Here is a 26,826-nt window from a genome sequence, read left to right as displayed (position 1 = left end):
GGCACTGAGCCAATGCCCCCGGCCCTGCGCTGAGGGGCCGTGTCAGGACAAGGGCGCCGGGTTACACTGACCCTCACCCACGCACGTCACTGGGGCTCTGGCTGTTGAACTCAGTGGCTCTGGGCTGGGCCGTTGTTGGTTAAAGGGACAATTCAGAGGAAACCTCTTTGAAATCTCCCCCAGTCCTGTCACATCCTCACCCCAAATCCCCAGGCTGCACTCAGGGAAACTTCCCTCAGATCCACAAGGGGCTCAGGGCTGGGTCCAGCGCGGTCGCAGAAACTGGCTGTGCCCAGGAGCAGAGCTGTGACTGTGCAAACTCTGGAGCCTGGGAGCAACCGATAACCAGGGCTGCCGTAGGCACAATGTTCCCCCACCTGCGGCTGTAGTTCTCCGTAGCAGGATGATGGGCCCAGCTGGGCTGCACATGCTGCCTTGGCTCAGCTGCACTGCTGTGGGGTGTTTCTGCAGGTGGTCTACGCTGAGTCGAGAGAGCTCTCCCGCCAGCATTGTTAACCTTGGCTCTGTCTATACAGGGCACTAGGGTTTGCAACGTCCCTGGATAGTTCACACTTCTGAACAATGTAAAACAAAACGCAGTCGAGTAGCACTTTAAAGACTAGCAAAATTGTTTATTGGGTGAGCTTTCGTGGGACAGACCCACCTATGGTCTGAAGAAGTGGGTCTGTCCCAAGAAAGCTCACCTCATAAACTATTTTGCTAGTCTTTAAAGTGCTACTTGACTGCTTTTTGTTTTGATAGTGTATAGACTAGCACGGCTCACTCTCTGTTACTACTGAACAATGTAGTTATCCCAGGATAAAAATGGGGGACCGAGTCTGCTATAGCCAGGGGGTACTTGGTTGCTACTGGGTGCTGAGCAAACACTCATTATTTCCAGTAAGTGGTCCAATCCCAGAGCACCCAGGGTGATGGCATCTATTCTATATTGGTGTGTAGTGAATCCCCAACCTTACTGGAGATTCGCTCACAGACTTAGGGCCAAATCCTGAAAAAAAAGCAACTTTACTCCTGTGGATGTTTTCCTCCAGGCCGATGGGAGCTGTTTGTGAATGAGTTGACTTGTGCTTGAATGTTGATCAGGACCCCAGAGCCGGAAGATGCCAGCAGGGGGCTTGTGAATGGAAGAGGTTTTGTTCTCACGACACAGTAACCCTGGAGTGGGTTTAACACTGAGGGAAGTAAATGAGGAAGCAGTTTCACGTCTGCTTCAATTCACCTTCAGAGTCACTGATGAGACCTAAAATGTGCAGAGGAGAGAATCTGCTGTGGACGGTGCGTCTTGCTGAACCCAGGGTCACAATGTCACAAACATCTTCCTCTGTGGGAAAGGAGGTGTTCTGTAGAAGGAGAGTGTTTCTTCATTGACGGTCCCACCCGACAGGCAGCTGTCACACAAGGAAGTGTTTGCTGGTTTCCCTGATTCTCTCACCAAATACATGTCTGTCCTGGCTGACACTCCAGCACTCACTGATTTTCTCTTTTGCTCTTAGTTCCTGAAAACTGAGTAGATGCTCCAAGGGATGGTAGATGATGGCAGCCGACAATCAGACCTTTTTTGCCCCTGTGACCTTCATCCTGACCGGCATCCATGGCACAGAGGAGTCTCAGGTCTGGACCTCCATCCCCTTCTGTCTGATGTATATTGCGGCGCTTCTTGGGAACTCTCTCCTCCTATTCATCATATTGACAGAACGAAGCCTCCATGAGCCCATGTACCTTTTCCTCTGCATGCTGGCCATGGATGATCTACTGCTGTCAACCACAACAGTGCCCATGATGCTGGCAGTATTCTGGTGCAGAGCTGGGGAAATTTCTTTTGTTGCCTGCCTGACCCAGATGTTTTTCATCCACGTCAGTTTTATTTCCGAGTCGGCCATCCTGCTGGCCATGGCGTTTGATCGGTATGTTGCCATCTGCAACCCCTTGAGATACAGCACTGTGCTAACCAAGCCTGTGATAGGGAAAATAGGGCTGGCGGTTGTCACAAGAAGTTTCTGTCTCATTTTTCCCGTTGTCTTTCTCGTGAAGCGACTGAAGTTCTGCAGAACCAACCTCCTGCCTCACACTTATTGTGAGTACATGGCCATATCCCGGCTGGCCTGCGACCACATCACAGTCAACGTCTGGTACGGTGTAGCCCTGGCTATTTTAGCAATTGGCTTGGATGCTGCACTCATTGCTGTGTCTTACGGGCTGATCCTAAAAGCTGTTTTCCAGCTCCCATCCAAGGGTGCCCGGCTCAAGGCTCTGAACACCTGTGGCTCACACGTCTGTGTCATGCTCTTATTCTATACGCCAGCCTTTTTCTCCTTTTTTGCATATCGCTTTGGGCAGATCATCCCCGGTTACATTCTTATTCTATTGACCAACCTCTACGTGCTCATCCCTCCCATGTTAAACCCCATCATTTATGGGGTGGCCACAAGAGAGATCCTGAAACAGCTGATGAGGGTGTTTTATCGATGCTGCAGCAGAACCTTCCTGATGAGCAAAGCCACAGCACTTGGGCATTAAGCCGGTTTTCACATGAAGTATGTGGGTTTTTTCCTAAGAGTTTGCACTGTGTGAGCTTGCAAGCTTCCCTCTCTTGCCAACAGAGACGGGTCCAATAAAGGATCTCTCCCACCCACTTGGTCTCCCTCATGTCCTGAGACAGATGGGGCTACAAGAAGACAGTGTTCTTCCACAAAAGGCAGACAGACCCAATGAGTCTTTTTCTACACTGATGGGAAACAAGAAAATAAGCAAGAACTAAGGTAAAATCACCTCTGCCCAGGGACCTTTGTCTCACCACAGCATCCCCCAGCAATGAGTCCCCCAGGTTAGCTCTGTGCTTTATGAAAAGTGCTTCCTCCTGTTTGTATTAAAACTGCTGCCTATTAATTCCATGGAGTAAATTTTGATGTTTTCTGTATTGGGTGAAACAATAAATAACATTTCTCTATCCATTTTTACCTCCCCATGCATGAGTGTGGGGACCTCTGTCATACGTCTCCTCTGTTGTCTCTTTTCTGACCTGCAAAGCCTGAGTCTTTTCAACCTGTTCTCCTGTGGGAGCCTTTCGGTGGCCAGATGTGTCCGTGGGGTGGGCAGGCCATGGATTTATGCAGTAGTGGCAGTGTGATCTTTTCATTTCCTCTCTGATCTTTCCAAGCCGCCGGCTTTTTTGACCACAGCCCTGCACAGAGTGGAAGTTTTCTGAGAATGGCTTGTGAAGAAAGTTCACAAGCTCTTTATTGGGTGGTGTGAGCCTAATTTGGCACTCCCCTCCTGAGGGAGTGGTTGGGATTATTTCTTCCAATCTGCATGGTTTTGCACTTATCAGTGCTGGATTTCACTTGCTGTTGCGTAGCCCAGTCACCCGGGTTTGTGAGATCTCTCTGTCACTGGTCACACTCAGCTTTGGACTCAACCATCTTGATTACATTGGTACCCTCTGCACACGTGGCCACTTGACTGTGTGCTCCCTTCCCTGCTCATTGGTGGGTGTGTAGAATCATACAGGGCCCAGAACAGGTCCTGGGGGTACTTCTCTATTGACCTGTCCTTACTGTGAAAACTGACCGTTAATTCCTACCTTTTGCTCCTGCCTTTTAACTGGTTAGCAGCCTCTGAGAGTAGCTTCCCTCGTCTTCCAGGGCTGCTTAGTTTCCTTAGGAGCCTCTAGTGAGAGACCTTGACAGAGGTGTTCTGAAAGTCCAAGTTACGCTTCTAGCCACTAGATCCCCTTGTCCGCGTGTCTCTTGACCCCAAGAATTCTAGCAGCTTAGAGAGACATGAGCTCCCTTGACAGAAACCGTATTCACCCTTCCCCAACTTGCTGTATTTGTCTTTTAAGGCCATCGTGGATATTTGCTGTTAGCAGTGACAAAAGGCCCATGTACCATTGCAGGCCATTCCCTCATTCCATACCCTCCAGAAACGAGACACAATTATTTGTCAACCAAGAAACTTCTGTGTGCTGTGAGAAATCTCAAAGCTCCCTATGAAGGGTATCAATATCACAATCCCCATTTTACATATGGGGAAACTGAGGCACAGAGCAGTGGGGTGAAGTGACTTGCCCAAGGACAGCCAGCTAGCCAGTGGCAGAGCATTGGGATAGCCATGGAGACATGTTCCCAGCCCTGAGGACCTTATAAAGTAGGCTGGGTGTAACCAGGGAAGAACCAGGTTATGCCTGCCATGGTTGTGCCTTCCCTCTGCAGTGTATAGGCCAGCGGGTGCCCCTCAGAGGAGAAGCAGGGTCTGGGGTTTGATTCTGACCTATACCACTGTCTCCTTTCAGTGGGGTTATGCCAAGGCTGAGGAGAATCCAACCCAGATATCCGGCCCATCCCTGGCCTTCCAACCCCATCAGCCACAGCTCTCTTGAGCCCAAGGCCAGAAGTGATGGCTGTTATTATCCCACCTGATGGTCTGCGCAGCACAGGCCTGGGACCGGCCCTGTAGTGACCATCAGAGCAGAGCCTCTAGAAAAATCATCTGCTTTTAGTTTAGAATGAGCAGGCATGGAGCAGACCCCATGGCCCTTGGAAGAGGTTCCAGGGTACCGTCCTGGCTGGAAACATCTGAATTTGTCCTGATGGCCATGGGGTCTGGCTGGGCTCGGCTCTGCTGGACTGAAGGGCCCATTGCTGGCTGCATTTGCTGGGGAGATCCTCCCAGGGGGTGCCCACGTTCCCACTTCATTTCCTCTTTCTGGAACTGAACAGGCCGGCTCCTGTGCATTTTGTATGTATCAGCATCTTCCCTGGCTCTCTCCACATGGGGGAGCAGGGAGGGAGACGGCAGCCAATGCCATTGCTGCATACAAATATGTCATCAACGATGTCACAGTTGGCCCGGCCAGAGAAGGAGCGCCGGGACCCTGCTGCAGACACAGGGGGTGGAGGAGGGAGCTGGTGCAAGCCGGGGCTGGGCTGCATGACTGGGGCCTGGACTGTGGTATTTCACAGGGCAGGGGGAAGGTGGGTTCCCTTCTCCGGCTCCCGCACCTGTAGAGCAGTGGGCTCGGCAGCAAGAACGATCCTAAGAAGATCACCCCAGCTCCTCTGCTCTGTCTCCCCTCGGCCCGCTCGGAGCCTCACCAGCCATGGCCGACAGCGGAGAGAACAGCGTTGCCTGCCCGGTCATCGCTGCCAACCCCCGCATCCTCCACGTGACGGTGAAAACCCCCAAGGGGAAGGAGGAGTTTGTGGTGCCAGAGAACAGCACCATCAAGCAGTTCAAGGAGGCGATCTCCAAGCACTTCCACTGCCAGACCAGCCAGCTGGTGCTGGTGTTCGTTGGGAGGGTTTTGAAAGACCAGGACACGCTCAGGCAGCGCGGGATCCAGGACGGGATCCCTGTCCACCTGGTCATCAGGACCTCCAAGAGACCCCAGGAGGATTCCCTTCCACACGTGCACATGGCCAGGAGCATTCCCCCAGCCCCAGCGCCATCCAGCGCTTGCCCTGTGCACGGCAGCACAGTGGATCTGAGCAAGCGGGCCCTGGAGGCAGACGCCTCCAGCACGGAACTGCAGAGCCCGCTGCAGCTGCTGGCCAGCTCCGAGATGATGTCGCGGAAGGTGGAGAACCCGTTTATCCAGAGCATGCTTTCCAACCCTGACCTGATGAGGCAGCTGATCATGGCCCACCCCCAGATGCAGCAGTTGGCCCAGCAAATCCCAGAGATCAGCCGCATCCTCAACAACCCGGACATCATGAGGGAGATGCTGGACATTGTCCGGAACCCAGAAATGATGCAGGAGATGAGGAATCAAGAGCGAGCCTCGAGCAACCTGGAAAATATCCCTGGCGGGGACAATGCCATGAGATGTGCCTATGCTGAGCTCCAGGATCTGGCACCAAGCAGCGCACAAGAGCAGTTTGGAAACAACCCCTTTGCTGCCCTGGTGAGGAATCCCTCCTTGGAGGGTGTGGGGCAGGGCAGCCAACAATCCTGCCTCGGGAACAGAGACTTGTCAGCTCCTCCCTCCGTCTCCCAGAGCGCTACAAGTGTCTGCACCAACAGCACCTGCGGGGACATGGACGGTGGGGTGGCCAGTGGCAGCACCCTCCCTGTGGCACAGAGCTCCTCCATGTCCAGGCTGGAAATGGGCAGAGGGGCGGCCGGCTTCAACGCTGGAGGAATTGAGAGCTTGGTGCACCAGATCACCGAGAACCCGCAGCTGATCGTGAACCTGTGCGCATCCTACACCAAGTGCATGATGCTGTCGCTGATACAGAATGCCCAGCTGGCAGCGCAGGCCGAGAGCCCCCAGCACCATGAACCAGTGATGCAGCGGCTGCCAAGTTTCTTTCAGCAGATCCAGCACCCTGAGATGTTAGCGGCCATGTCCAACCCGAAAGCCATGCAGGCCTGGCTGCAGATCGAGCAGGGGCTGCAGACACTGGCAGCAGAGGCTCCTGTCCTTCTGCCCTGGTTCACTCTCCGTTTGTGGGGACTGGGAAATTCCAGCAGCTCGGTAAGTACAACCAGTGCCAGCACTGCACCCAGTGAGAACACCCATCCAGTGCCAGAGGCTTCCGAACAGGGGCGCCAACATTTAAACATGCTGCAGATGTTGCAAGGTCTTCCCGGGACGAATGCTCAGCACCTGCAAGCTCCAGAAATCAAATTTCAGGAAGAACTGGAGTAACTGGGACCAACGGGCTCCATGACCCACAACAGAAACATACGTTGGAAGCGGAGAAGATACCAGCATGGCACTGGGAGGGCAGAAACATCCAGCCCACCCAGGACAGCAACATCTCTAGAACTTCATCACTTGGATGCTTGGATTTTGGTCTTATAAACAAAAGCCAGCGTGGTGCACCTTTTGGTAGGGAGCTGTTTTCTTCAGAGACCAGGACTCGGTGTTTTTTGTCTAAAGCTCATGCATAGGTCAGACCTCTGCGAATGTGTAATTACGCAGCCACTGTCCTCTGGGGAGCCTGAGATAATGAATTGAGTAATTATGAGCTTCACCACATCTCTGCAAAGTAGATATTATTTAGAGCTAGGCAAATGAGCCATCTCTCTACTTTGGCCTACATAAGTTTAGTATATGAATGACTCACATGCAGTCAAGAATTTATTCTCACAACACCCCTGGGAGCTGAGGGTATGTCCTCAAAAAAATCACTGAGCCCAGGGCAACTGACCTGGCTTGCAGGACTATCACGCTGTGTGACTAAAAATAGCAGCGCAGACTTCAGCAGACCTGGGCTCGGAGTCTCACAGCCATGTGGCTTCGGTTGTTTGTTACTGTGAGGTTGTACCTTAGACAGAGCTGTCTCCATGTTCTTGATAGGGGAAGTGACTCACATCCCCAGTTGCACCTGGTATCTGTGCAAGACCTGGAACAGAATCGCATCTCCTGAGTCCCAGTCCAGCAAGGGTGAGTCTCTGACTCCAGCAGCTGGCTGCGCTTGTGGGCTGATTTTCACTCTTTGGTGAAATTCTGCTTTGTTTACACAGCTGCTTAGGGAGGCAATTTCTGTTGGCATAAAAATCAGTGCGGGTCAGTGACAAAGAGCTGGAAGTGCTAGCCTCTGGCCTTCCAATTAGGAAACCAAAACCATGCCACGTAACTTAGGTGCTCTAATAGGAAACCTTGCCATGCAAATCTCAACAGTTTGCAAAAAACTCAAAGGCCAAAATATGTCCAGGAAGGCTCTTGGTTTAACAATTATAGAACCCTAGAATCCTAGGGCTGGAAGGGACCTCATTGAGTCCAGCCCCCTGCTTCAAGTGGGATCAACCCCAACTAAATCATGAATGGTGTGGAGAAAGTGAATATTGAAAAGTTATCTACTTGTTCCCATAATATAAGAACTGGAGGACACCAAATATAATTAATGGGCAGTAGGTTCAAAACTAATAAAAGAAAATTTTGCTTCACACAGCGCACAGTCAACCTGTGGAACTCCTTGCCAGAGGAGGCTGTGAAGGCCAGCACTCTAACAGAGTTTAAAAAAGAGCTTGATAAATTTTTGGAGGTTAGGTCCATAAATGGCTATTAGCCAAGAGTAAAATGGTGCCCCTAGCCTTTAATCAAAGGCTGGAGACAGATGGCAGGAGACAAATCGCTTCATCATTGTCTTCAGTTCACCTGCTCTGGGGCACCTGGCACTGGCCACTGTTGGCAGACAGGATACTGGGATGGATGGACCTTTGGTCTGACCCAGTAGGGCTGTTCTTATGTCCTTATGTCATGCCAGCCAGGACCTTGTCAAGCTGGGACTTAAAAACCTCTAGGGGTGGAGATTCCACCACCTCTCTAGGCAACACATTCCAGTGTTTCACCTCCCTCCTGGGGAAATAGTTTTTCCTAATAGTCAATGTATGTACAATTATGTCAGGTATAAAAACATAAGAAGATTGTGATTGGTGCACGGCCAAATCACACACAGGGACAGGTGAAACTTGGGGAGGAAGTTGTTCTCCAAGAACAGTTCAAGCAGATTTATTAACAGCTACCTAGATACGCACAGGGGCTGCAGAGTTACAAATGCACTTCTCGGCTGGGTGCAGTGGGCTTTGTCTCTCCTAACCATCCTTAGAAGCTTTTCTTAGGAAAGGGGAACTTCACAGCATGTGCCTGCGGCTGTGGTGCTTGTCACCTGGTAGGATCATAGGAGGCCACTTCTGCTTCCGGGAGGAGCAGCTGAGCTGAGCCCCCACCGTGTTCTGGGCGAGTGGGACCAAGAAACACCGGAACAGTCTGCATGGCCAGTCCAGAGATCCCTCCCACTGAGCTCCGCCTTGTGCCACATCATTTACAATGAGACTCACATCACCTGCCATTCACTCCGGGGAGAGGCGCAAGAAAGCGCTAAGGGGACAGAGCAGAGGGACCAAAAGAAGGTGATTCAGGGTTCCACTGCTGGGGACTAGAGATGCTGCCCCATCTCATGGGTGCAGAAGGACATGGGAGGTAGCAGGCCCGCTGGAGAGCTGAGGAGGGCCAGCAGGGGCACCTAGAAGACAGACAGTCATGGGGTTACACCCTCTGAGTGCACTGAGGCAGAGACCCTAGGAGGAGGAAAGCTTCACATCCCTGGCAGGAAGACCGCCTGCTTGGGGAGAAATGGGATGCAGGGAGACATGGCGGGGACGGGGTGTGGGCGTGGGATGGGGCCCTGCCATAAAGACCAGGAGTCATGTCAGCCCCCTTGCTGGCTCACGGCAGGTGGGGACATGATGTTTTGCAAGGCAGGGGGTGAATATACTTTCTCCAAAGGGAGCAGCTCAGCCAGGCAGGAGCTGGAGGAGTACCTCTGCCAAGGAGCAGGATAACCGGGGGAGGCAAGCATGGCCGGGCCCGTCACCCAGGTCAGGCTGCATGGTAGCCCCAGATGCTGTGGGCGCAGGGGTGGCTGGATGTCACGCTGCTGCACAGGCTGATGTTGTGCAGGATGAACCAGGATAGGCCGGTCCTGGGCATATTTTCAAGGCAGGTGCTTGCCGCCTGCTTTCTGTGATGTCATCAGCAAGGTCACAGTCCCCTGGGGCAGGCAGGGAGGACATTCTGTGTGGGCGGGCAGTACCAGCAGGAAAGGGACCATGAGAGGAGCTGCCGGATGGTGAGTCAGAGAGCAGAGGAGCAGACCAAACTCTGGCTGGCATGCACGCTCTGTGTTCGGCTTCAGGTAGTGCCACCGGGACAGGAGGCCAGTTGCTTCTGCCCGTCGCTTCCCCCCAGAAGCCCACAACAGCAGCAGCAAAACCGACCGGCGCTGTGTGGCCGGCCACTGAAAGGAACTGTCCTCTGTCACACCCCAGCTCCTTTCCCTGGCCTCTCGGCTCCCTGAAGGAGAACCATTGTGGAGCTCCTGAAACCCCGGTCACCATGTCCCAAAGGCAACAGGCCCCCAAGGTGAAACACGAGGTGGTCACCATAGCCTCCGGCAGCCTCCTAAAGGTGACTGTGAAGACCCTCAAGCAGAAGGAGCAGTTTGAGGTAGCAGAGAACAGTACCATTAGCGCGTTTAAGGAAGACGTTGCCAAGCGCTTCCAGGCTCCTCCTGAGCTGCTGGTGCTAATATTTGCCGGGAAGATCTTAAAGGACCCGGAGACGCTCCGCCAGCAAGGGGTCCGCAGTGGAGTCAGCATCCACCTTGTCATCCGCTCCCAAAAGAGGCCCCAGGAGCACACAGCTGAGATGAGGAACGCGGCCACCACACCGACACTGTCCTCCAACTGCAGTGCCTCTAACCTGCCGGCCTCTGGGTGGGGCCAGGCTCTGCCACACCTGGGCCACAGCTACACCAATGCGTCAGAGCTGCAGGGACAGCTAGAGGAGCTGGTGGTCTCCAGCCAGGAGCTAGTGGCCCAGGTCATGGAGAACATTTTGTTTGAGATCATCAGTTCAGGCCTGGATCTGAACACCATCAACAACAACCCGTTCCTCCTGGGCTTTCTCACCGGTGTGACCGGCATGAGTGTGCTGGGCCTGGACCCTGCCAATGGGTCAGATTTCACAGGCGAGGCCTCGGAGGACTTAACGGGTGAGGTGATGCAGAATCCCGTGGTGCAGAACCTCCTCTCCCACACGGACCTGGTCCAGCAGCTCGTTCTCTCCAACCCGCAGATGCAGCAGCTGGCCGAGCAAAACCCTGAGATCAGTCACATCCTCCACAACCCCGATTTCATCCGGGAAATCATCGAGGTGACCCGCAGCCCGGCCACGCTGCAAGAGGTCATCCGGAACCACGACCGAGCCGTGAGCAACCTGGAGAGCATCCCCGGAGGCTACAGTGCCCTGCAGCAGCTGTACAGTGAAATCGAGGAGCCGATGATGGATGCGGTGCAAGCCCAGTTTGGGACCAACCCCTTTGCTCCCATGGAGAACCACTCTCCCTTGAGTGGGGCCAGTCCACCCGCCCGGATGGAGAACAGAGACCCTTTGCCAAACCCTTGGGCCACTCAGACAAATGGGGCTAATGATAGGGGGGCCAGCTATGGTAGGGATCCCGCCAGCAACAGCGCGTGGCAGGACCTTTTCACCCTCAGTTTGGGGCCCCGAGCAGGCCCTGGGCTCGCCACCCCGGGCGGGATTCAGAGCCTGGTTCAACACCTAACAGGAAACCCAGCGTTCGCGCGGCACATGGAGAGCGTTTTGTGCAGCCCTGGGGGACCCCAGCACATGCTGCTGAATAATACCCCCGTCTCCAGCGATGGGGGTTCTCGGCCTCCGGATGAAAGGACGCAGCAGCAGCTCCCCCCGGCGCTGGAGGACGCTGACATTTCCTCCTTGCTGACCAGACCCCGAGCCACGCAGGCTTTGTTACAGATCCAGCTGGGCTTGCAGACGCTCTCAGCCGAGGTCCCGGATCTTGTCCTAGGCCTGGGGGACCGGGATGTGGAACTGGAGCTGGAAAGCATGGAAGGGTCTCTTCCCAGCAGCGAGTCCGAGGAGGAGGTCAGCCTGGAGTCAGAAAAGGATGAACCGGAAGGCCAAGGGGGCATGGAGCAGTGGGCACCAGAAGTCAGATTTGAGCGACAAATGGAGCAACTCAGAATCATGGGCTTCCAGGACGGGGAAGCAAACTTACGGGCGCTGATTGACGCGGAGGGAGAAATCGAGGCAGCTGTCGAGATGCTAACAAGGTCCCAGCCATCAAGCAAGAGATCGTAACAGTTGTAATTCTGTCTTGTTACATACTAAGAACAGCTTGGTGCATATTACAGGGGCATGCGGCAGCTTGCTTCTGCAGTGCGTCATTACTGCAAGTGTTTCATGCCGTAGCATCTGCAATGGATCTCCTTTACACCTGTGACAGGTTCACCGCGGGCCAGGCAGAGCACACAACCTCTTCGGAATCAGTCTCTGCCCCAAAGAACTTTCAGTCTAACTAGACAGGGCCCAAGGCGGGAGAGAGGAAATTGTTGTATTGATATATTACAGAGGGAAACTGAGAGGAGGCTCAAGCCCCAGCCCAAATGTCTATAGAGCAGATTTTAGCCCAGCAGCCCCAGCTCAACAAGCCTGAATCAGCTGACCTAAGCCAGCTGTGGCCATGCCTAAGTGACTTGACCTGGGTCATCCAGAAAATCTGTGGCAGGGCCAGGAATTCCCCCCAGGCAGCTGTGGAGTCACACCCTTCCATTTCTGGGCTTTGCACAAGGCAGCAGGCCCAACAGCCTTGCCAGCCCCAGGGCGAGGTGCAGGGAGGCCGGCCCTGCAGTATGGGAAGGGGCGGAGTCTTGGGCAGAAGTGGCGGGGCTAGGGCAGCCCTCCCTCCCAGCTACAGGAAACCAACCCTCCCCGCCCCTGAGCTCCGTGCAGCGTGCAGCACAGTGCTCCAGAGGCCACCCATGCTGCTGCTGGGAGGGGCAGCTGGGAGCCCAGGCACCCGCTCCCTTGCGCCCCCTGCCATCGGCGGGCCTGGCGCATGGTGTGTTTGACGCTTGGGTGTGCTGGCACTGCTGTGCGACAGGCTTGGCTGCAGGAGTGAGTTACGAAGCCTCAGAGCTCTGCTGGCAAATGAGCTCCCATGTGGCTTGTCTCTGCCCGCTGGTCCTCCACCCGCCCTGGCCAGCTGGGCACCTGCAGCCCCTCCTAACCCAGGTCTCCCCCGGGCCAGTCCCCACTCAGTGTCGTTGCATCTTTACTTAGCGATCGTGATGGGATGGGACCTCCAGGAATGTGTCCCTCCAACGCTGGCCGAGCGCCAAGAAGCAGCAGTTACCGGTGCCTAGAAATGGCCTTGTCTCTGCCGCCGGGCTGCAGAGCCAGGGACCCGGCCAGCGGGGAAGCTGAACTCCCCCATGACTATTGCGCTCGAGCATTGCACAGCTGCCAGCTGGGGAGAGCCTCTGCTGAGGGACCTGGTCTAAGGCTGTGTGGGAATCTGGGTACACCGGACCCCCGGCTCCCCCTTGTCCATAGGCCTGTCAGCCCTGCAGAGACTTCTAACAGCCTGGGGTGGCAGGTTTCCCTTTGCACCCGGAGTGGAAACAGGGTAGGGGAAGCTGCCTGAGTGGGGGTAGGCACAGCAGCCTGGGCATTGCTGGGCAGGCCAGGACACCGACCTGAGGGAGGCCCCCAGCCCATGTCTGTCCTTGGCCACCTCCCCTGCTGCGTTCCCTCCTGGCAGCTTCTGCCCCAGCCACACCTGTTCAGCAGGTCCCAGCAGGATGGAGGGTAGGAGCAGGGCTGGGCCCGCTGCCCTGTGAGCCGGCTTAGGCGAGGCGGGTTGCTTGGTGACAAGGACCCACAAGCTCCTGGGCTCTTGCAGTCAGTCCTGGCCTGAGAGAGCCGGGGACCAGCCCCAGAGTCGCTGCCGCCAGGTGGCTCCACCGAGAGCCCCGCGAGCGCTAGTTGGGCCCTCTGCCTCCCGCGGGGCTCCTGCTGCACATCTGGGCAGGTGGGGCCAGCTCCTCGGGGGGGCAGATTGTCCGAGCGCACAGCTGGGGCGGACGTGGCACCCGCCAGGAAGGGAGGCCAGTGATCAGCTGCCAGCGGGAAACCCGGAGGAGTCAGCAGTGCTGTGCAGGGAGCAGAGCCAAGCGGCCATTGCTATAAACAGCATCACCCGCTGGGCTCCCCGACGCTGGCCCGTTGCTCCCCCAGCCCTGTGCCCCCTTTGGTGCCTGTCTCTGGGCGAGGCCAGCTCCTGCGCTCAGGCCAGCCCTGGGGCGGCTGAATGGGGCTATGGAGGGATCAAAGCTGGAGGGGCCTGGCTTGTCCTTCGCGGATCTCCGGGGACGTCTCTGTCCAGTGTGCCATGTCTGGATGGGTGCGGCGCTGGCCGGAGAGAAGGAGTGCCACTGAAAGGCCCTACCCTGAGCCCCTCGCTGGTCTGCGCCTCAGGCGGAGGCACTGGCCACAAAGAGCTAGAGGTGGGTAATGGTCCCGTCAGTCCTCGTGCAAGATAATCTCCCTATCGCGTCCAGTCCCATAGCCCAGGGGCTGTCGGACAGGGCCCATCGCGCCAGGGGCTGTACAGAGAGGGCACCACAGACACCCTCAGGCAGAGCGTTTACTGCTGTACACTGAGGCAAGACTTCAGAGAAGGGTGAGAGGGCAAACTGGGGCCTAGCTGACGGGCGGCTGGCGGAGTGTGGAGGTTTTGGGGGCTGGCAGTGTGGCTGTTCAGACAGCGCTGGGAGGGAGGCAGGGAGGGGGGCTAGCGGCTGTAGTGCAGCAGCAACCGTCGCAGATCACCCTCTGCCTCGTCATCGCAGAGTCCGCGGACGGGCGCGCTGTGACCTCGGAGCCCCGGTCCACATTCCCCAGCCGAGCCCAGTGCGGCGTCGGACGAAAGCAGCCTGGCGCTTGGTGAACGGATTAGAGCCCGGCCGCCTGGCAGATCCCAAGCCCTGGGGGAACGGTTGACGCGCGGGGCACTGCTAACGGGGGACTGGAGCTTGACCCAGTGCAGCTCGTGATTTGTAAGCAGTTCTCCCATCGTTTCAGAGCCAGCCTGCAAACAGCAGCAGCCCACGAGAGGGGGCGCATCTGGCAGACTCCTGGCCGACCCAGTCTGCCTGAGCGGGCTGAGACACCACTGCCTGTACGGGTTCAGAGACTAAACATACAGCAGGAGTGCATGGGGAAAAAACCTTCCCTTAACCACCTCATAGTGCTCCATCCTTGCTGGCTTCCAGGGGGATTAGAACCCAGGCATTTCCCTTGCCTAGAGACATACAGCTTTGTCTCAATTAGCCAGTGGCTCAGGTAGAGGTGGGGTTGTGAGCAGGTGCCCTCTAATTTTCTCCATCCATGTGTGGAATAAATTTTATTCTGTGCCCCAAGGCATGTGCGCAAGTGCACCTCCAATGGAAACACACTCTGCAAGCTCTGGGTGTTCTGCCAATCAGCTGGGCAGCACCTGAAAATCTCCTGGGTGCCACCCAAGTGCTCAGCTTCCAGGGATCCCTGGTTCTAAGAGTAGCCCTGTTCCACGGCTGATGAGCATGAACCAGACAAGCTCAGACATAGCCAAGCATGCCCTGGCAGTAGTGGCTGACCCTCTTCTCGTTATTACACCCGGGGGTTAGTGGTGGTCTTGCTGATCACTAAGGAGTAGCTGAGCTCCAGGCTTCCTGCGAGACATTGTGTGTGAAACAAGCCTAGTGCTGTGCAATGAGGGATCTGCGGCAGACTTATCACCAGGGCGAGGGAGCCCCAGGCTGACTGAGTCCACATGGGGGACAACGGGCAGCCCTGTAGCCAGCATTCTGCTTGCTCTCGGGGCCAGGCCGAGCAAAGGAGACCCAGGAGAGCTCTCGGAAGAGCCGTCGCTCTGCGGTGCAGACGCTAGGTGGGCACGAGGTGGGCTCTGTTACAGAGAGGGGATGCAGAAAAGTGGAGCCCAGGTCTGAATTGGACAAGCACCACAAGGAGGGTGGGAAATGCCTGAGGAGGTAGGAGAGTCACTTGTTCATAAGCCACAGGGCAACCAGGGATTTTGTGGTGCATTTTCTCATGTTTCCAACCCCTTGAGTTGATCTTATGTGAATCAGTCTTTCGAGCGCCGTTGCAGAGACTTCTGCATTGCTTGACCATAACCCTGCCAAGCTCCCTTGTGCTCTGAACTGGGGGGAGCCCAGGGGATGGGGAGCCCTGTTTCCCAGAAGCAGCACAACGGGGACCCAGCCGGGGCTCAGAAGGCAAAGCACCTGGCAAATGACTGGGACAAGGGGTGAGGTGTGTAAGTAGCAGAGACAAAGAAGGGGGTGTATGGAGGTCTAGCCTGGCACACGGGAGCTTTTAGCAGCAGGGAGCTGTGAAGGACTTTCCCCTGGGGAGCACAGATCCTTGTGTGGGTCTGAGTCAGGATTCCTGGGTTCTAGTCCTGCAGCTCTGTAGGACACTGAAGTGACGGCAGGCAAATAGCTCTGCCATGCTATGCCTCAGTTTCCCCATCTATAACACTCAGAAGCAACATCAACATGTGCCGGCTACTTCGAAGTAGCCGCGCCAACTTCGAAATAGCGCCCGCCACGGCTACACGTTAGGTGGTGAGACGTCGAAGTAGCTATCCCCGTCAGGAGATGGGAATAGTGCCCTACTTCAACGTTGAAGTAGGGAACGTGTAGCCGTTGCGCGTCCCACAACATCGAAATAGTGGGGTCCGCCATGGCGGCCATCAGCTGAGGGGTTGAGAGACGCTCTCTCCAGCCCCTGAGCTCGATGGTCGCCGCGTGCAGTGGCCCCTTAAAGGTCTGCTTCCCCTCCCTTGGTGTTCACACCTCCAGATCAAGTGCTGGTAGTAAGCCTCACCCCTCCTGACTGACCTAACCTTGTTATCCCCAGCCTTGCTCTGGCTTATTTATACCTGGCCCTGCAGATTTCCAAGACCAGCATCTGATGAAGTGAGTCTGTGCTCACGAAAGCTCATGCTCAAAACTTTTCTGTTAGTCTATAAGGTGCCACAGGACCCTTTGTTGCTGTTACAAAATAATTAGGGGGCTGAAGCATGTGACCTATGAAGCAAGGTTGAGGGAATTGGGTCTGTTTAGTCTGAAGAAGAGAAGACTGAGGGGGAACTTGATAACAGCTTTCAACTTACTGAAGGGAGGCTGCAAAGAGGCTGGAGAGAGGCTGTTCACAGTGGTCACGGACGGCAGAACACAGAACAATGGTCTCAAGTTGAGGTTGGGAAGGTCCAGGTTGAGCATTAGGAAAAACTTTTTCACTAGGAGGGTGGTGAAGCATTGGACTGGTCTACCCAGGGAAGTAGTGGAGTCTCCATCCCTGGAGGTGTTTAAGTCTCAGCTCGTCAAAGCCCTGGCTGGGCTGATCCAATGGGTTTGGTCCTGCCTAGGGCAGGGGACTGGACTCGATGGCTTTTTTAGGTCTCTTCCAGCTCTATTGTTCTATAATTCTATGAAACTTATTAGAAACCTTCCACTGAAGCTCTACTGCCTGGAAGTCATTCTCCAACTTCAGAAAACTAAAGGTGATCACCTGACCTCAGCAGGGCAGACACAGCTAAGTAACATAGCCATCCTTAATGTGCATTGACACAACACCAGGGAGCTGGATATAAGTAGGATTGTTTATGGTGTCATCCAGAAAGTTACAGGGAGCTCTACAATCTTCAACCGGAACATTAGTGAAGGCAGCTGGGATTCCAGTGGTTTCATACAGTGTAATTCATGATGATGTAGTTATGTTTTTCTTAACAACTTAATTATGTTCAAACAGTAAAAATCACAACAATAGACTCATTCAGTAACTAGCATATGAATTAGGTCTAGAACAGTGGTTCTTAACCTTTACTGCAGCTGGTACCCCTTTGGTTCTCAAAATATGTTTTCGCACCCCTTAACAAAAATTAAATATGTTTTCACACCTCTTATCAAAAATCAAAAATGGAGATGGGGAGGCCTATACACTTTTAAATGCTTCCTAAATATATGTATACTAGTTTTATTTAATTAGAAAAGGATAATGTTAATAAATACATAGGTTTCATGAAACATAGTAGCTGTACTGACATGCCTGTGATTAATTTGTGTTTTTGAAGATTTGCCTTCTAAAAAAGTCTGACATGTCTCACACCCCAGAAAGGGCATCACCCAGGTTAAGAAACACTGGTCTAGAGGTATGCTCAAAAAAACATCCCCCCAAAGCTGGCAGTGTGCTACCCCCAAAACATACACACCTCTGCCAAAGCTACCATGGGTAGAAACCAGAGTCACCATCTATCGCTATCCCTGGGTGTTTGTGTGGACCTCTACAAATTAAACCAGGCTGTCTCTGCATTTCCTACATACCCGTCCAGCACAGAACCAATAACCTCTTTGAGGTACCGTGGGTACTGGCAGGTGAGAAAGCAGAGCCTCTTGGAAGCTTTCCCAATACGTGTATGGAAAGCCAGGCACCAAAATCCATATAGTGGCAATGAAATGAGTAGCCGTCAGGGCTGCTGCTCTTGAGACATCAGTGGAAACTGCTCAGCGTGCCCCGGTAATCAAGCAACCCGAGCGTTCAGTGGTGGCACGGCTGGGTTTGAGTTCTTAGAAAGTGCTAAATGGATTAATTAGGTGATGCAACTGAAGTTACAGCTATTCGGGCATATTTGCAGAATGCACGACAAACAAAAAAGCAAACCCCTGGTATGTGGCACAATGGACGGTTGGAACAGGAGAGGCAGGCCCCACAGGGAATGGGTAGGTGCTGTATTAGACTCGTGCGGAGCTAGTGAGAGAGGCACCAGGCAGCAATGGGTGCTGAGCCCAGCGTTGTTGATGATGAAGATGATTAAATTGATTCATTCCATTTTCCATCGCGCGTGAGTCACGTACCCCTGCGTTAAACAAGGCTGCTTTGCCGTTCTGATACGTCCAGACCAAAGGATGCGTGCGGACCCCAAGAAGCACCAGAACACACATGCTGCAAGTACAGCAGTGGGGTTGTTCTGGATCTCCAGAAATATTGGAACAGCATTTTGGAGCATTCCAGAGCACCGAGTGCTAGTCCGGGTGCAACAGTTAACTCCTTTTGTGGTAGTGTTTGGTAAACGCTGACCTTTTAATCACACCCACTTATGCTTGGTCCTGCTTTGGGAAGGGGCTGGACTCGATGGCCTCCTGGGGTCTCTTCCAGCCTTAGGATTCTATGGCTCCGTGCTGATGAAAATGGCCTCAGTGAAAGCAGGGGAATCTGTCTCTCTACCTGCAGAAATGGAGTCTAGAGAGGCTCATAGATGAAATAGAAGTTTAGGGCAAGTTTGCACCGGACATTTTAATATCACACAATCTAGGAATTTATATGGTCTCATCAGCACAGAATCAGATCATCTCCCAGCCATTAGTAGAGGTTTGCCTCCACACCTCTGTGAAGTATGTCAGGATTATTCACCCTGCTTCCCCGTGGGAAACTGAGGCATTGGCAAATTAAGTGGCTTGTTCAAGTTCTTACAGGAAACCTGTGGAGGAGAGGACAAATGACGCGGGATCTTTCGCGTTCCAGGCCACTGTATTTATTACCAAGCTCTCTGTTTCCCCTCACCAAAAAAACCCAAAAACCCAGTATCTGTGTCTTCATGCCGTGTTTTGCTGATGAGATGTTGCCCTGTGGGATTTAACGAGAGCTTTACTTTCCTGTTTCTCTATTATTATTTAAGGAACAGCTGACTGGAGCCCGAATGGAACATGGTCCATAGCACAGCATGTCAGCAGCGGCCAGTACTAACCTATGGCATCATCCTATTTGTGATCAAAGCAGACCAACAGCTCCACCAGCCCGTATACTATTTCCTCTCCATGCTGGCCACCACGGACCTGGGCCTGACGCTGTTCACACTGCCTACGGTGCTGCGTGTGCTTTGGTTTAACGCCCGAGAAATCAGCTTCAGCTTCTGCCTCCTCCAGATGATCTGCATCCACTCGTTTGCCTTCATGCAGTCCTCGGTGCTCCTGGTAATGGCCTTTGATTGCTACATGGCCATCTGCTACCCTCTGAGATACACCTCCATCCTGACCAGCCCCAGGATTGCTAAAGTGGGACTGGCCAATGTCTGTAGATGTACTTTGTTGTTGGTCCCATTAGTCTGTTTTCTTACCCTTCTAGAATTCTGCAGGCCCCACGTGCTCTTATATTCCTATTGCCTGCACCAGGATATACCGCGGCTGGCGTGCTCGGACACCATGTTCAACAATGTCTATGGTCTGATCTTAGTTCTTCTCGTAGTTGTGTTAGTCCCTCTGCTGATCACCCTGTCTTACACCATGATCATTAAGATGGTCTTGAGCATCACATCCAAGGATGAACGCTCCAAGGTCCTGAACACCTTTGTCTCCCACATCTGCGCTGTCCTGATCTTCTACATCCCTGTGGCTGGCTTGTCAATCATTCACCAGTTTGGGAAAAATGCCACCCCTATTGCTCATGTTTTCATGGCCAACATCTACCTTTTTGTCCCACCTGTGCTTAACCCCATCATCTACAGAATGAAAACCAAGCAGGTTCAGGAAGGCATCCAAAGGGTTGTGTGTCAAAAGAGGGTTTGCCTTGGATTTGGCCAGTGGCTGAGGTGTCATCCTGTGATATGTGTCCTAATTCTTCATGGAATGGTGCGGGTGGGTGATAGATATGTAGATAGATAGATAGATAGATTAACCCACAGGCACTGACCACTGAGAAGGGAGCCTGGAGATTTCAGCTCTACAGCCTGCAGTGGGAGGGAGCTGGCTTTTACCTCAAGCTGTAGAGGCACATGGCTTTAGCCCCTAACGTTGCAGATTCAGTCTCTCCTGCTTATGAGCAGAGTCTGTCAGCTTTACAAGTAGGCGGATCGATCTAACAGCCCTTCCCCTGGATAACAGGATGTCCACATCCTTTATGCTTCATGTAACTGATTAAAACCCAGGGCTGTGGCTTAAAATGTTGAGTGCTATTTTGCTCAGCTACCCACATCAGCTTCTGGGCAGTGGAAGGGTGTTTGGATGAGGGAAAGCTGTGAAGTTCATGTTACTGCACACTGGCTTGTGCATGCTCCCCTGCTTCGTGCGGGCATAATCATAGAATCATAGAAGAGTAGGAATGGAAGGGACCTCGAGAGGCCATCGAGTCCAGCCCCCTGCCCTCATGGCAGGACCAAACATTTTCTAGACCTTCCCTGAAAGCCATCTATCTAACCTCTTCTTAAATATCTCCAGTGATGGAGATTCCACCACCTCTCTTGGCAATTCGTTCCAGTGTTTGATCACCCTGACAGTTAGGAACTTTTTCCTAATGTCCAACCTGAACCTCCCCTGCTGCAATTTCAGTCCATTGCCTCTTGTTCTATCCTCAGAGGCAAGGAAGAACAAGTTCCCTCCCTCTGCCTTATGACACCCTTTTAGATACCTGAAAACTGCTATCATGTCCCCCCTCAATCTTCTCTTTTCCAAACTAAACAAGCCCAATTCTTTCAGCCTTTCTTCACAGGTCATGTTCTCTAGACCTTTGATCATTTTCGTTGCTCTCCTCTGGACCCTCTCCAATTTCTCCACATCCTTCCTCAACTGCGGTGCCCAGAACTGGACACAATACTCCAGCTGAGGCCTAACCAGCGCAGAGTAGAGCGGAAGAACGACTTCTCGTGTCTTGTTCACAACACACCTGTTAATGCATCCTAGAATCATGTTTGCCTTTTTCGCAACAGCATCACACTGTTGACTCATATTTAGCTTGTGGTCCACTATAACCCCCAGATCCCTTTCTGCTGTACTCATTCCTAGGCAGTCCTTTCCCATTCTGTATGTGTGACACTGATTGTTCCTTCCTAAGTGGAGCACTTTGCATTTGTCCTTATTAAACTTCATCCTGTTTACCTCAGCCCATTTCTCCAGTTTATCCAGATCCTTTTGAATTATGACCCTATCCTCCAATGCCCCCAGGAGTCGCTGCCTGCCCAGACAAGGTCCCCCTCCCTGGCTGAGTGGTGGCTCACAGAGGCATAGCAGAGCCCAGAAAGCCTGCCTGGGCTGTAGAGATTGCCAGGGCTGTCTCTCCAGATAAGGAGCAGAAGGAAATGTGAGCCACGCCAACCGCCCTGCTCTTTAGCCAGGAGTGGGGACTGTGGGCTTGTTTGGTTTGCTTTTGTAACCCACACATCCCCCTAGAACCTGAGCTGAGAGGCAGCTGCCTTCGGCTCGGACTGCAGGAACACCCGCACTGAGCGTTCGAGTCTGCCTGGTGGTGGTTGTGCTTCCCCAAAGCAAAGCAGGACGGTTAAGGTGTTCAAAACTCACAGCTCGCCTGTAGGTCTCGCCCTGCCCCGAGCGTGGCGCTTCCCCGCCCCGAGGGTTGCTTCCTTCATCCCTGAATGTGGGGAGGGTTTTCTCAAACCAGTTGATAAAGTGACTCTTCATTGTGGTGTTGCAGCCAAGCAGCTGCGTAGGCTCCAGACCTGGCCAGGCTGGAGTCTCCTCTCCCTCACCCCCTTTTGTGCCCACGGGGGTACAGTGGGCCTGAGAGCCAGGCCCTACCTATCTCAGCCAGCTCATGTCAGTACGTGAGCTGCAGCCAAGCCAGAGCCCCCCAGAGAGGGAGACCCTGGTGCAGGAATCATTTCCCTCCAGTGGCAGCGTCATGGAGACATCCCACGTTCGCTCTGGCTTCTAGGAAGTAAAGGACACCAATGACCGGGATTCCCTGTGCCCCAGGAAGGTGGAGCTGGCAGCCCACATGCACCAGGACACAAACATGCCTAAGTCTGAGTCCAGCTTCCCAGCTGGTTCTGCACTCCCCATGTCACCGCACAGCAATAGTCGCAGCGAACGCTTAGCTGCCCCAGCAGCTCACGGAGCTTGCATTGCCCTGGCCTCAGAGCTGGGAGTCCTCTTCCACCTGCTCCCTCTGGTCCCCGTCAGCCCTGACTCAGCCTTCCTCAGGGGCCAGGCTGCTGAGGGTTAAACCAGGCCAGCCAGCCCCGGTCTCTTCTGGCCACGGGCTGGTTAAAGCAACCTGCCTCAGTCCCAGGTGTCAGGAACTGCTTGGGCACCTTTAATTCCCAAAAGAAAAGGGAGTTCAAAGGACAGAAGGCTGAGGCTGGTACAAGCTGGCCAGGTCTTGGTGGGGGGCTGGTCAGAGCATGTGCTGCACCTGTGGCTCTCCAGCACAAGGAACAGAAGATATATTTCCTCTTTTGGCTGGCGTTGTTGCGCCCCTGTGTGTGTGCGCGCGCGCGCGTGCACGTGTGTGTGCACGTGTGTGTGCGTGGGTGTGCGCGCAAGTGTGGGTGTGTGTGCACGTGTGGGTGTGTGCGTGCATGTGTGGGTGTGGGAGTGTCTTTTTTTGCTGTAAGGAGGGAAGATCACAGACCTGAACAGCCACAGCAATGGCTCAGCTCCAGCCCCTCTCAGTTCCCTTCTTCTCTTTGCCCTGGAACGCCCCTAGCAGCGTGGCGAACGGGGGTTTCCTTATCAACCTTCTCCCCAGCAAAAGAGGCCGTGACCGGGGGTTGTGGGGCACCAGTAAATAAAAGCCTTCCTTAAAACCTGAGCCCTCTGATGCCCCCACTGTTTCTTTCCTTCCTTGTCTGTGCCTTTAATCAGAAGGAATTTGAATGCTGGCTGTCGCTGAGTGGCTGATAATAGAGGCCCAGAGCCGACTCCCTGATCGGTGGCTAACAGCACAGGGGTGCACAGTGTCAGGGTCAGGAGAGCAGCTGCAATTCTCTTGACCTGCTCATTCCAGCTGAAGGAAGGCCCCAGATCTGCCCTAGGGGATGGGACAGGACGTGCTCAGCTGACGTGCTCGGAGAAGTGAGGGAATAAAGGTGGTAACAGCTCCGGGGGAATACTCAGAGCAGGAATATGGGCCTCACCTTTTTAACTGAGGGGCTGGGTGCTGTGCTGGGGGGCAGCACCGGCCATGCGCACACCATGGGGTGCTCAGCAAACTCTCCCCTAGCTGTGGGGTCCAGGCCAGGCCTTAGGACTACGGGATCGGTGTTAGCCAGGTTAGCTGCTGGAGACAGCCACAGGTCCTGTCTGGGACGGGCAGCCTTTGTCGTCCTTGCCTGACTTCACGCAGCCCTATCCTCTAGCACCAGCCCCAGACGCTGGAAAGCCCCCCAAGGGTTGGGCTCATCACCCTGTATTTACAAGGCCAAGGTGCTAACCATTGAACTCTCCCAGGCAGGGCTTTGTCGACCTGGCCTTTGAAACCCCTGAGAGAAGGAGACTCTGCCCCTACCCTCGGGAACCGCTTCCAGTGCTTCGCCACCCTCCTAGTGAAAACGTCAGCAGTGGAGCAGGAAGAAGAGGGGACCTGGCCGGCCGAGTGCTTGCGCCTGGGGCTAGGTGCACCCAGGAAGGGGTCAGGGAGGTGGAGCAGCTTTCGGTAGCATCCAGCTGGCGTGTGGACATCGCTCTGTGTTCTCTTGTGCCAACGAGCAGCCCTGGTGCCGTGGGAGCCCAGAAAGACAGAAGGCAGAAGGGCCACAGGGTAGCATGAGTTTCCATTGGGGGTGCACAGCCACACAGGCCTTGGTGCATACAATAAAATTTATTCCACCCATGGATGGAAAAAGCAAACTAGCGGGACCCCTGGACTGAGTAGTGGTTGGTCTAGAGACCAAGTTGGAATCACACAACCGCCCAGGTCTTGGAGCATGCACGGGGAGGTGCCAGGTGCCCAGGCTGCCCCTCAGGAAGAGGAGGGATTTAAACTGGGGAGGGGAAGTCTCCTACAAGCTGGCTGAGTGCTGTGACCTGAGTGCAAGCGGTTATAAGGGACAGAGGCTGCCCTGATCCTTGGCAGCTCTGTAACGAGTGAGGCAACCTCAGGGCACACTCCTGACTGGGGCAGCGGGGCCCCGTGTGCTGGGATCTACATGCCCGGGTGCCCCGAGGGAGGCAGCCGCATGCATCCACCCAGCAGAAAGAACCTCACGCAAACCTGAGTGAATCTGGGGGGACTTTGGGGCTCCCGCTGGCCCCACAAAATGGGACCTTGGTGCCTAGCGCTGGGAAGGGGTTGGTGCCTCTGGGGCAAATGAATACCACACAGTGCAGGGAAGCAGTGCCTGAGGGGCAGGTGCTGGTCCCCCCAGCCCTGTGACAGCCCCCCTTCAGGCCCAGGGTGTTGGTGGGGGAGGAGTTCTCTTTCAGGGGACCCAGCTGTGGTGGTGGGAGAGACCAGGATGTGTGTAACTCTGGCTTCCATGTGTTCTGTATTCCCTAAGCAGAGCTGGGCTGAACCCCGGCACAAGTCTGCAGCTCCGTGAGTGCAGACGGGAAGGGCAGTTCTGTCCCCTTCGCTGGGTGCTTTGCACCCTGCCTCCTCGGGAGTGCGTCCTGCCCCAGGCTCACACCTCCTTGTGGCAGCAGAGCCAGAGGCCCTGCACCGGCCCTGGAGATTGACTGGCTGCGCTGTGAGATAAGGAGCCCCAGGGAATGCACTGCAAGGCGAGCCCAGAGCCCTTCGCTGGATCCATCCCTGGAGCTGCTGAGCTGTGCAGTTTGCATTAAAGCCAAGCGGGGCTGGTTAAGGCATTGGAATTTCACAGCTGGCACTGGGGGGCAACCAGAGCTCTGTGCTTGGTACCGTGGGCCTCAGCCTTTCACCCTTACTTTGTTTGCTGGGAAAGTTTAAACTAGGTTTACAAATCATGATTCTTTCAGTTCTGTAGCTCTAGAGAGCCCAGTCATGGAGCAGGCCCTGCTGCGCAAGGTGCCGTACGAACACAATATAGAGGTGGTCCCTACCCTGAAAAGCTGGCAGGCTAACCACAGGGAAGAGACCACCCACGGATACAGAAGGACAAGGCAGTCCAAAGAAACGAGACGAGAGGGCTCAGAAGATGGTCTGCAAAGGAGGTGCAGGTCTCCAGCAGGGTGTTCCAGGCTATGGACTCAGTACAGCCCTGTGCATTCCCAAATGCTGCAATATTTGTAAGGGTGGGGAACTTTTCCTGTGCCTCCCTGCCATGCAGCGCTTGGACCAGCCGGCGTCTCATGAGACCTGGCGGCTGGAACTACGAGCTAGACAGATTCAGATTAGAAATCGGCGTGGTGAGGAGGGAGTGGGGACTCGTGGTGAGCGGAGTCTGTCATCTGTGAATCACCCAGGGCAGCTGTCTCCCACTGGGCCCTGAGCAGTAATATTATTCTAGTACCCTGCAGGCTCTACATCAGATCAGGGCCCTCTGGTGTAGGCTCCGCATAGACAGACCCTGGCTAAAAGGCTGAGAAGGACTATTACCCCCATTGTACAGAGGGGAAACTGAGGCACAGCAGGTCGACCAAATTGCCCCCGGTCACACAGCATGGCTGTGCAGAGCTAGGCATTGAACTCAGCTTTCCAGCGGCTGCCTGGCAGTCCCATAACCAGACAGCCCACCGCCCGCGCTGCAGGCAGCCTTGTGACGCTTGTAAATATAGGGCAACTGTCCACCCTGGTTTTCCCGGGACAGTCCCCCATTTAAGCTGTCTCACAGGCCCCCTGCCTTTTCCAAGTAAATGGGCAAAGTGACCTGCGATGTGTGGGGCTCCTGTTCCCTGGCACCTGGTGTCTGCCAGGGAGCTGCTCCACTGGGCGGCTGCCCCATTCCCTGGCACTCCGCCGGTGAGCTCTGCCACGGGGCGGCTTCTTCATTCCCTGGTGCCCCCTGCCGAGAGGATGTGGAGCCCCCGTCCTCCACGTCCCCTCATCAGGAGTCTGTGGAGCCCCTGGTCCCAGTGCCTCACTGTGGGGCAGCTGCCCCCGTTGCCGAGGAGCCCTGACGCGGACCAGCAGCCCCCCAACCCTGCAGGCCAGTGTCCCGTATTTGCCATAGGGCAATGTGGTCACCCCATGTAAATGGGCCGTCACCACCTTGCATCTCAGTTGTCTGCTGCCCAAAGGGGCTGTGGCTCCGGCAGCTCTGTCCAGCCCGTGTGATGAGTGCGCTGAGGGCATCGGGCGTCTGGAGGGCAGGCGGATGGGCTCTCAGGAGGTGCTCTGAGAAAGCTGCCCTGCGGGCTCTACTTCAGGGCTTCCCGCCAGGGTGGCTGCAGGTCTGTGTCGGGTCTGAGCCAAAGCCCAGCCAGGTCCCTGGGAACGTTATCCCGAGCTCCTGGGAGCCCTGGCTCAGACCTCGCCTAAAGACCGAGCGAAGCCCAGAACTGGGGTCCCGGTTCCAGCAGCAGAACCCCACAGCCTGCGGGGGGCAGGAGTCCAGGTCTCACCCGCAGCTGCGCAGGGCCTGAGTTGTTGCTCATCTGGGGGCTTCAGTCTTCCCTTCAGGCTCCCTAGGATGTGATTGCAGAACCAAAGTGAAACCTTTGGCCAGTGTTCCCGTTCCCCCTCACCTGCCCCAGGCCAATAGCAGCCTGACTGAGTGTGCTGGCAAGGGAGAACCCCCAGCTCTCACGGGGTCCGGG

The 26,826-nt window shown here is 54.8% G+C and overlaps 2 protein-coding genes and 2 pseudogenes across 2 annotated transcripts; all 4 read left to right on the top strand.

The window, feature by feature from the left end:
- Nucleotides 1–1,551: 1,551 nt before the first annotated feature.
- LOC142007595 (olfactory receptor 52B2-like) lies at nucleotides 1,552–2,538 on the top strand. Its single transcript, XM_074984284.1, has one exon. The coding sequence runs from the start codon at nucleotides 1,552–1,554 to the stop codon at nucleotides 2,536–2,538; it is 987 nt and encodes a 328-aa protein (XP_074840385.1).
- Nucleotides 2,539–5,119: 2,581 nt separating this feature from the next.
- Nucleotides 5,120–6,670, top strand: LOC142007594 (ubiquilin-1 pseudogene; annotated as a pseudogene).
- Nucleotides 6,671–9,865: 3,195 nt separating this feature from the next.
- On the top strand, nucleotides 9,866–11,653 carry LOC142007593 (ubiquilin-1 pseudogene; annotated as a pseudogene).
- A 7,472-nt stretch (nucleotides 11,654–19,125) lies between these two features.
- Nucleotides 19,126–22,372, top strand: LOC142007592 (olfactory receptor 51Q1-like). The gene is made up of 2 exons (XM_074984283.1): nucleotides 19,126–19,977; nucleotides 22,082–22,372. The coding sequence occupies exons 1-2, from the start codon at nucleotides 19,126–19,128 to the stop codon at nucleotides 22,370–22,372; spliced, it is 1,143 nt and encodes a 380-aa protein (XP_074840384.1).
- Nucleotides 22,373–26,826: the final 4,454 nt, after the last annotated feature.

The sequence above is a fragment of the Carettochelys insculpta genome, chromosome 1, assembly GCF_033958435.1.
Source record: "Carettochelys insculpta isolate YL-2023 chromosome 1, ASM3395843v1, whole genome shotgun sequence".
Classification (NCBI taxonomy): Eukaryota; Metazoa; Chordata; order Testudines; family Carettochelyidae; genus Carettochelys; species Carettochelys insculpta.
Note: the sequence above shows the minus strand (reverse complement) of the source record. Positions and strands in the feature narration are given on the sequence as shown.

Bases quoted from the DNA above. Each gene is read 5' to 3' on its own strand.
- LOC142007595 (XM_074984284.1), top strand. From the start codon at position 1,552: ATGATGGCAGCCGACAATCAGACCTTTTTTGCCCCTGTGACCTTCATC.
- LOC142007592 (XM_074984283.1), top strand. From the start codon at position 19,126: ATGGTCCATAGCACAGCATGTCAGCAGCGGCCAGTACTAACCTATGGC. The intron at 19,978-22,081 runs GTTTGCCTTGGA...TCTGGCTTCTAG, and splicing joins GGGTTGTGTGTCAAAAGAGG to GAAGTAAAGGACACCAATGA.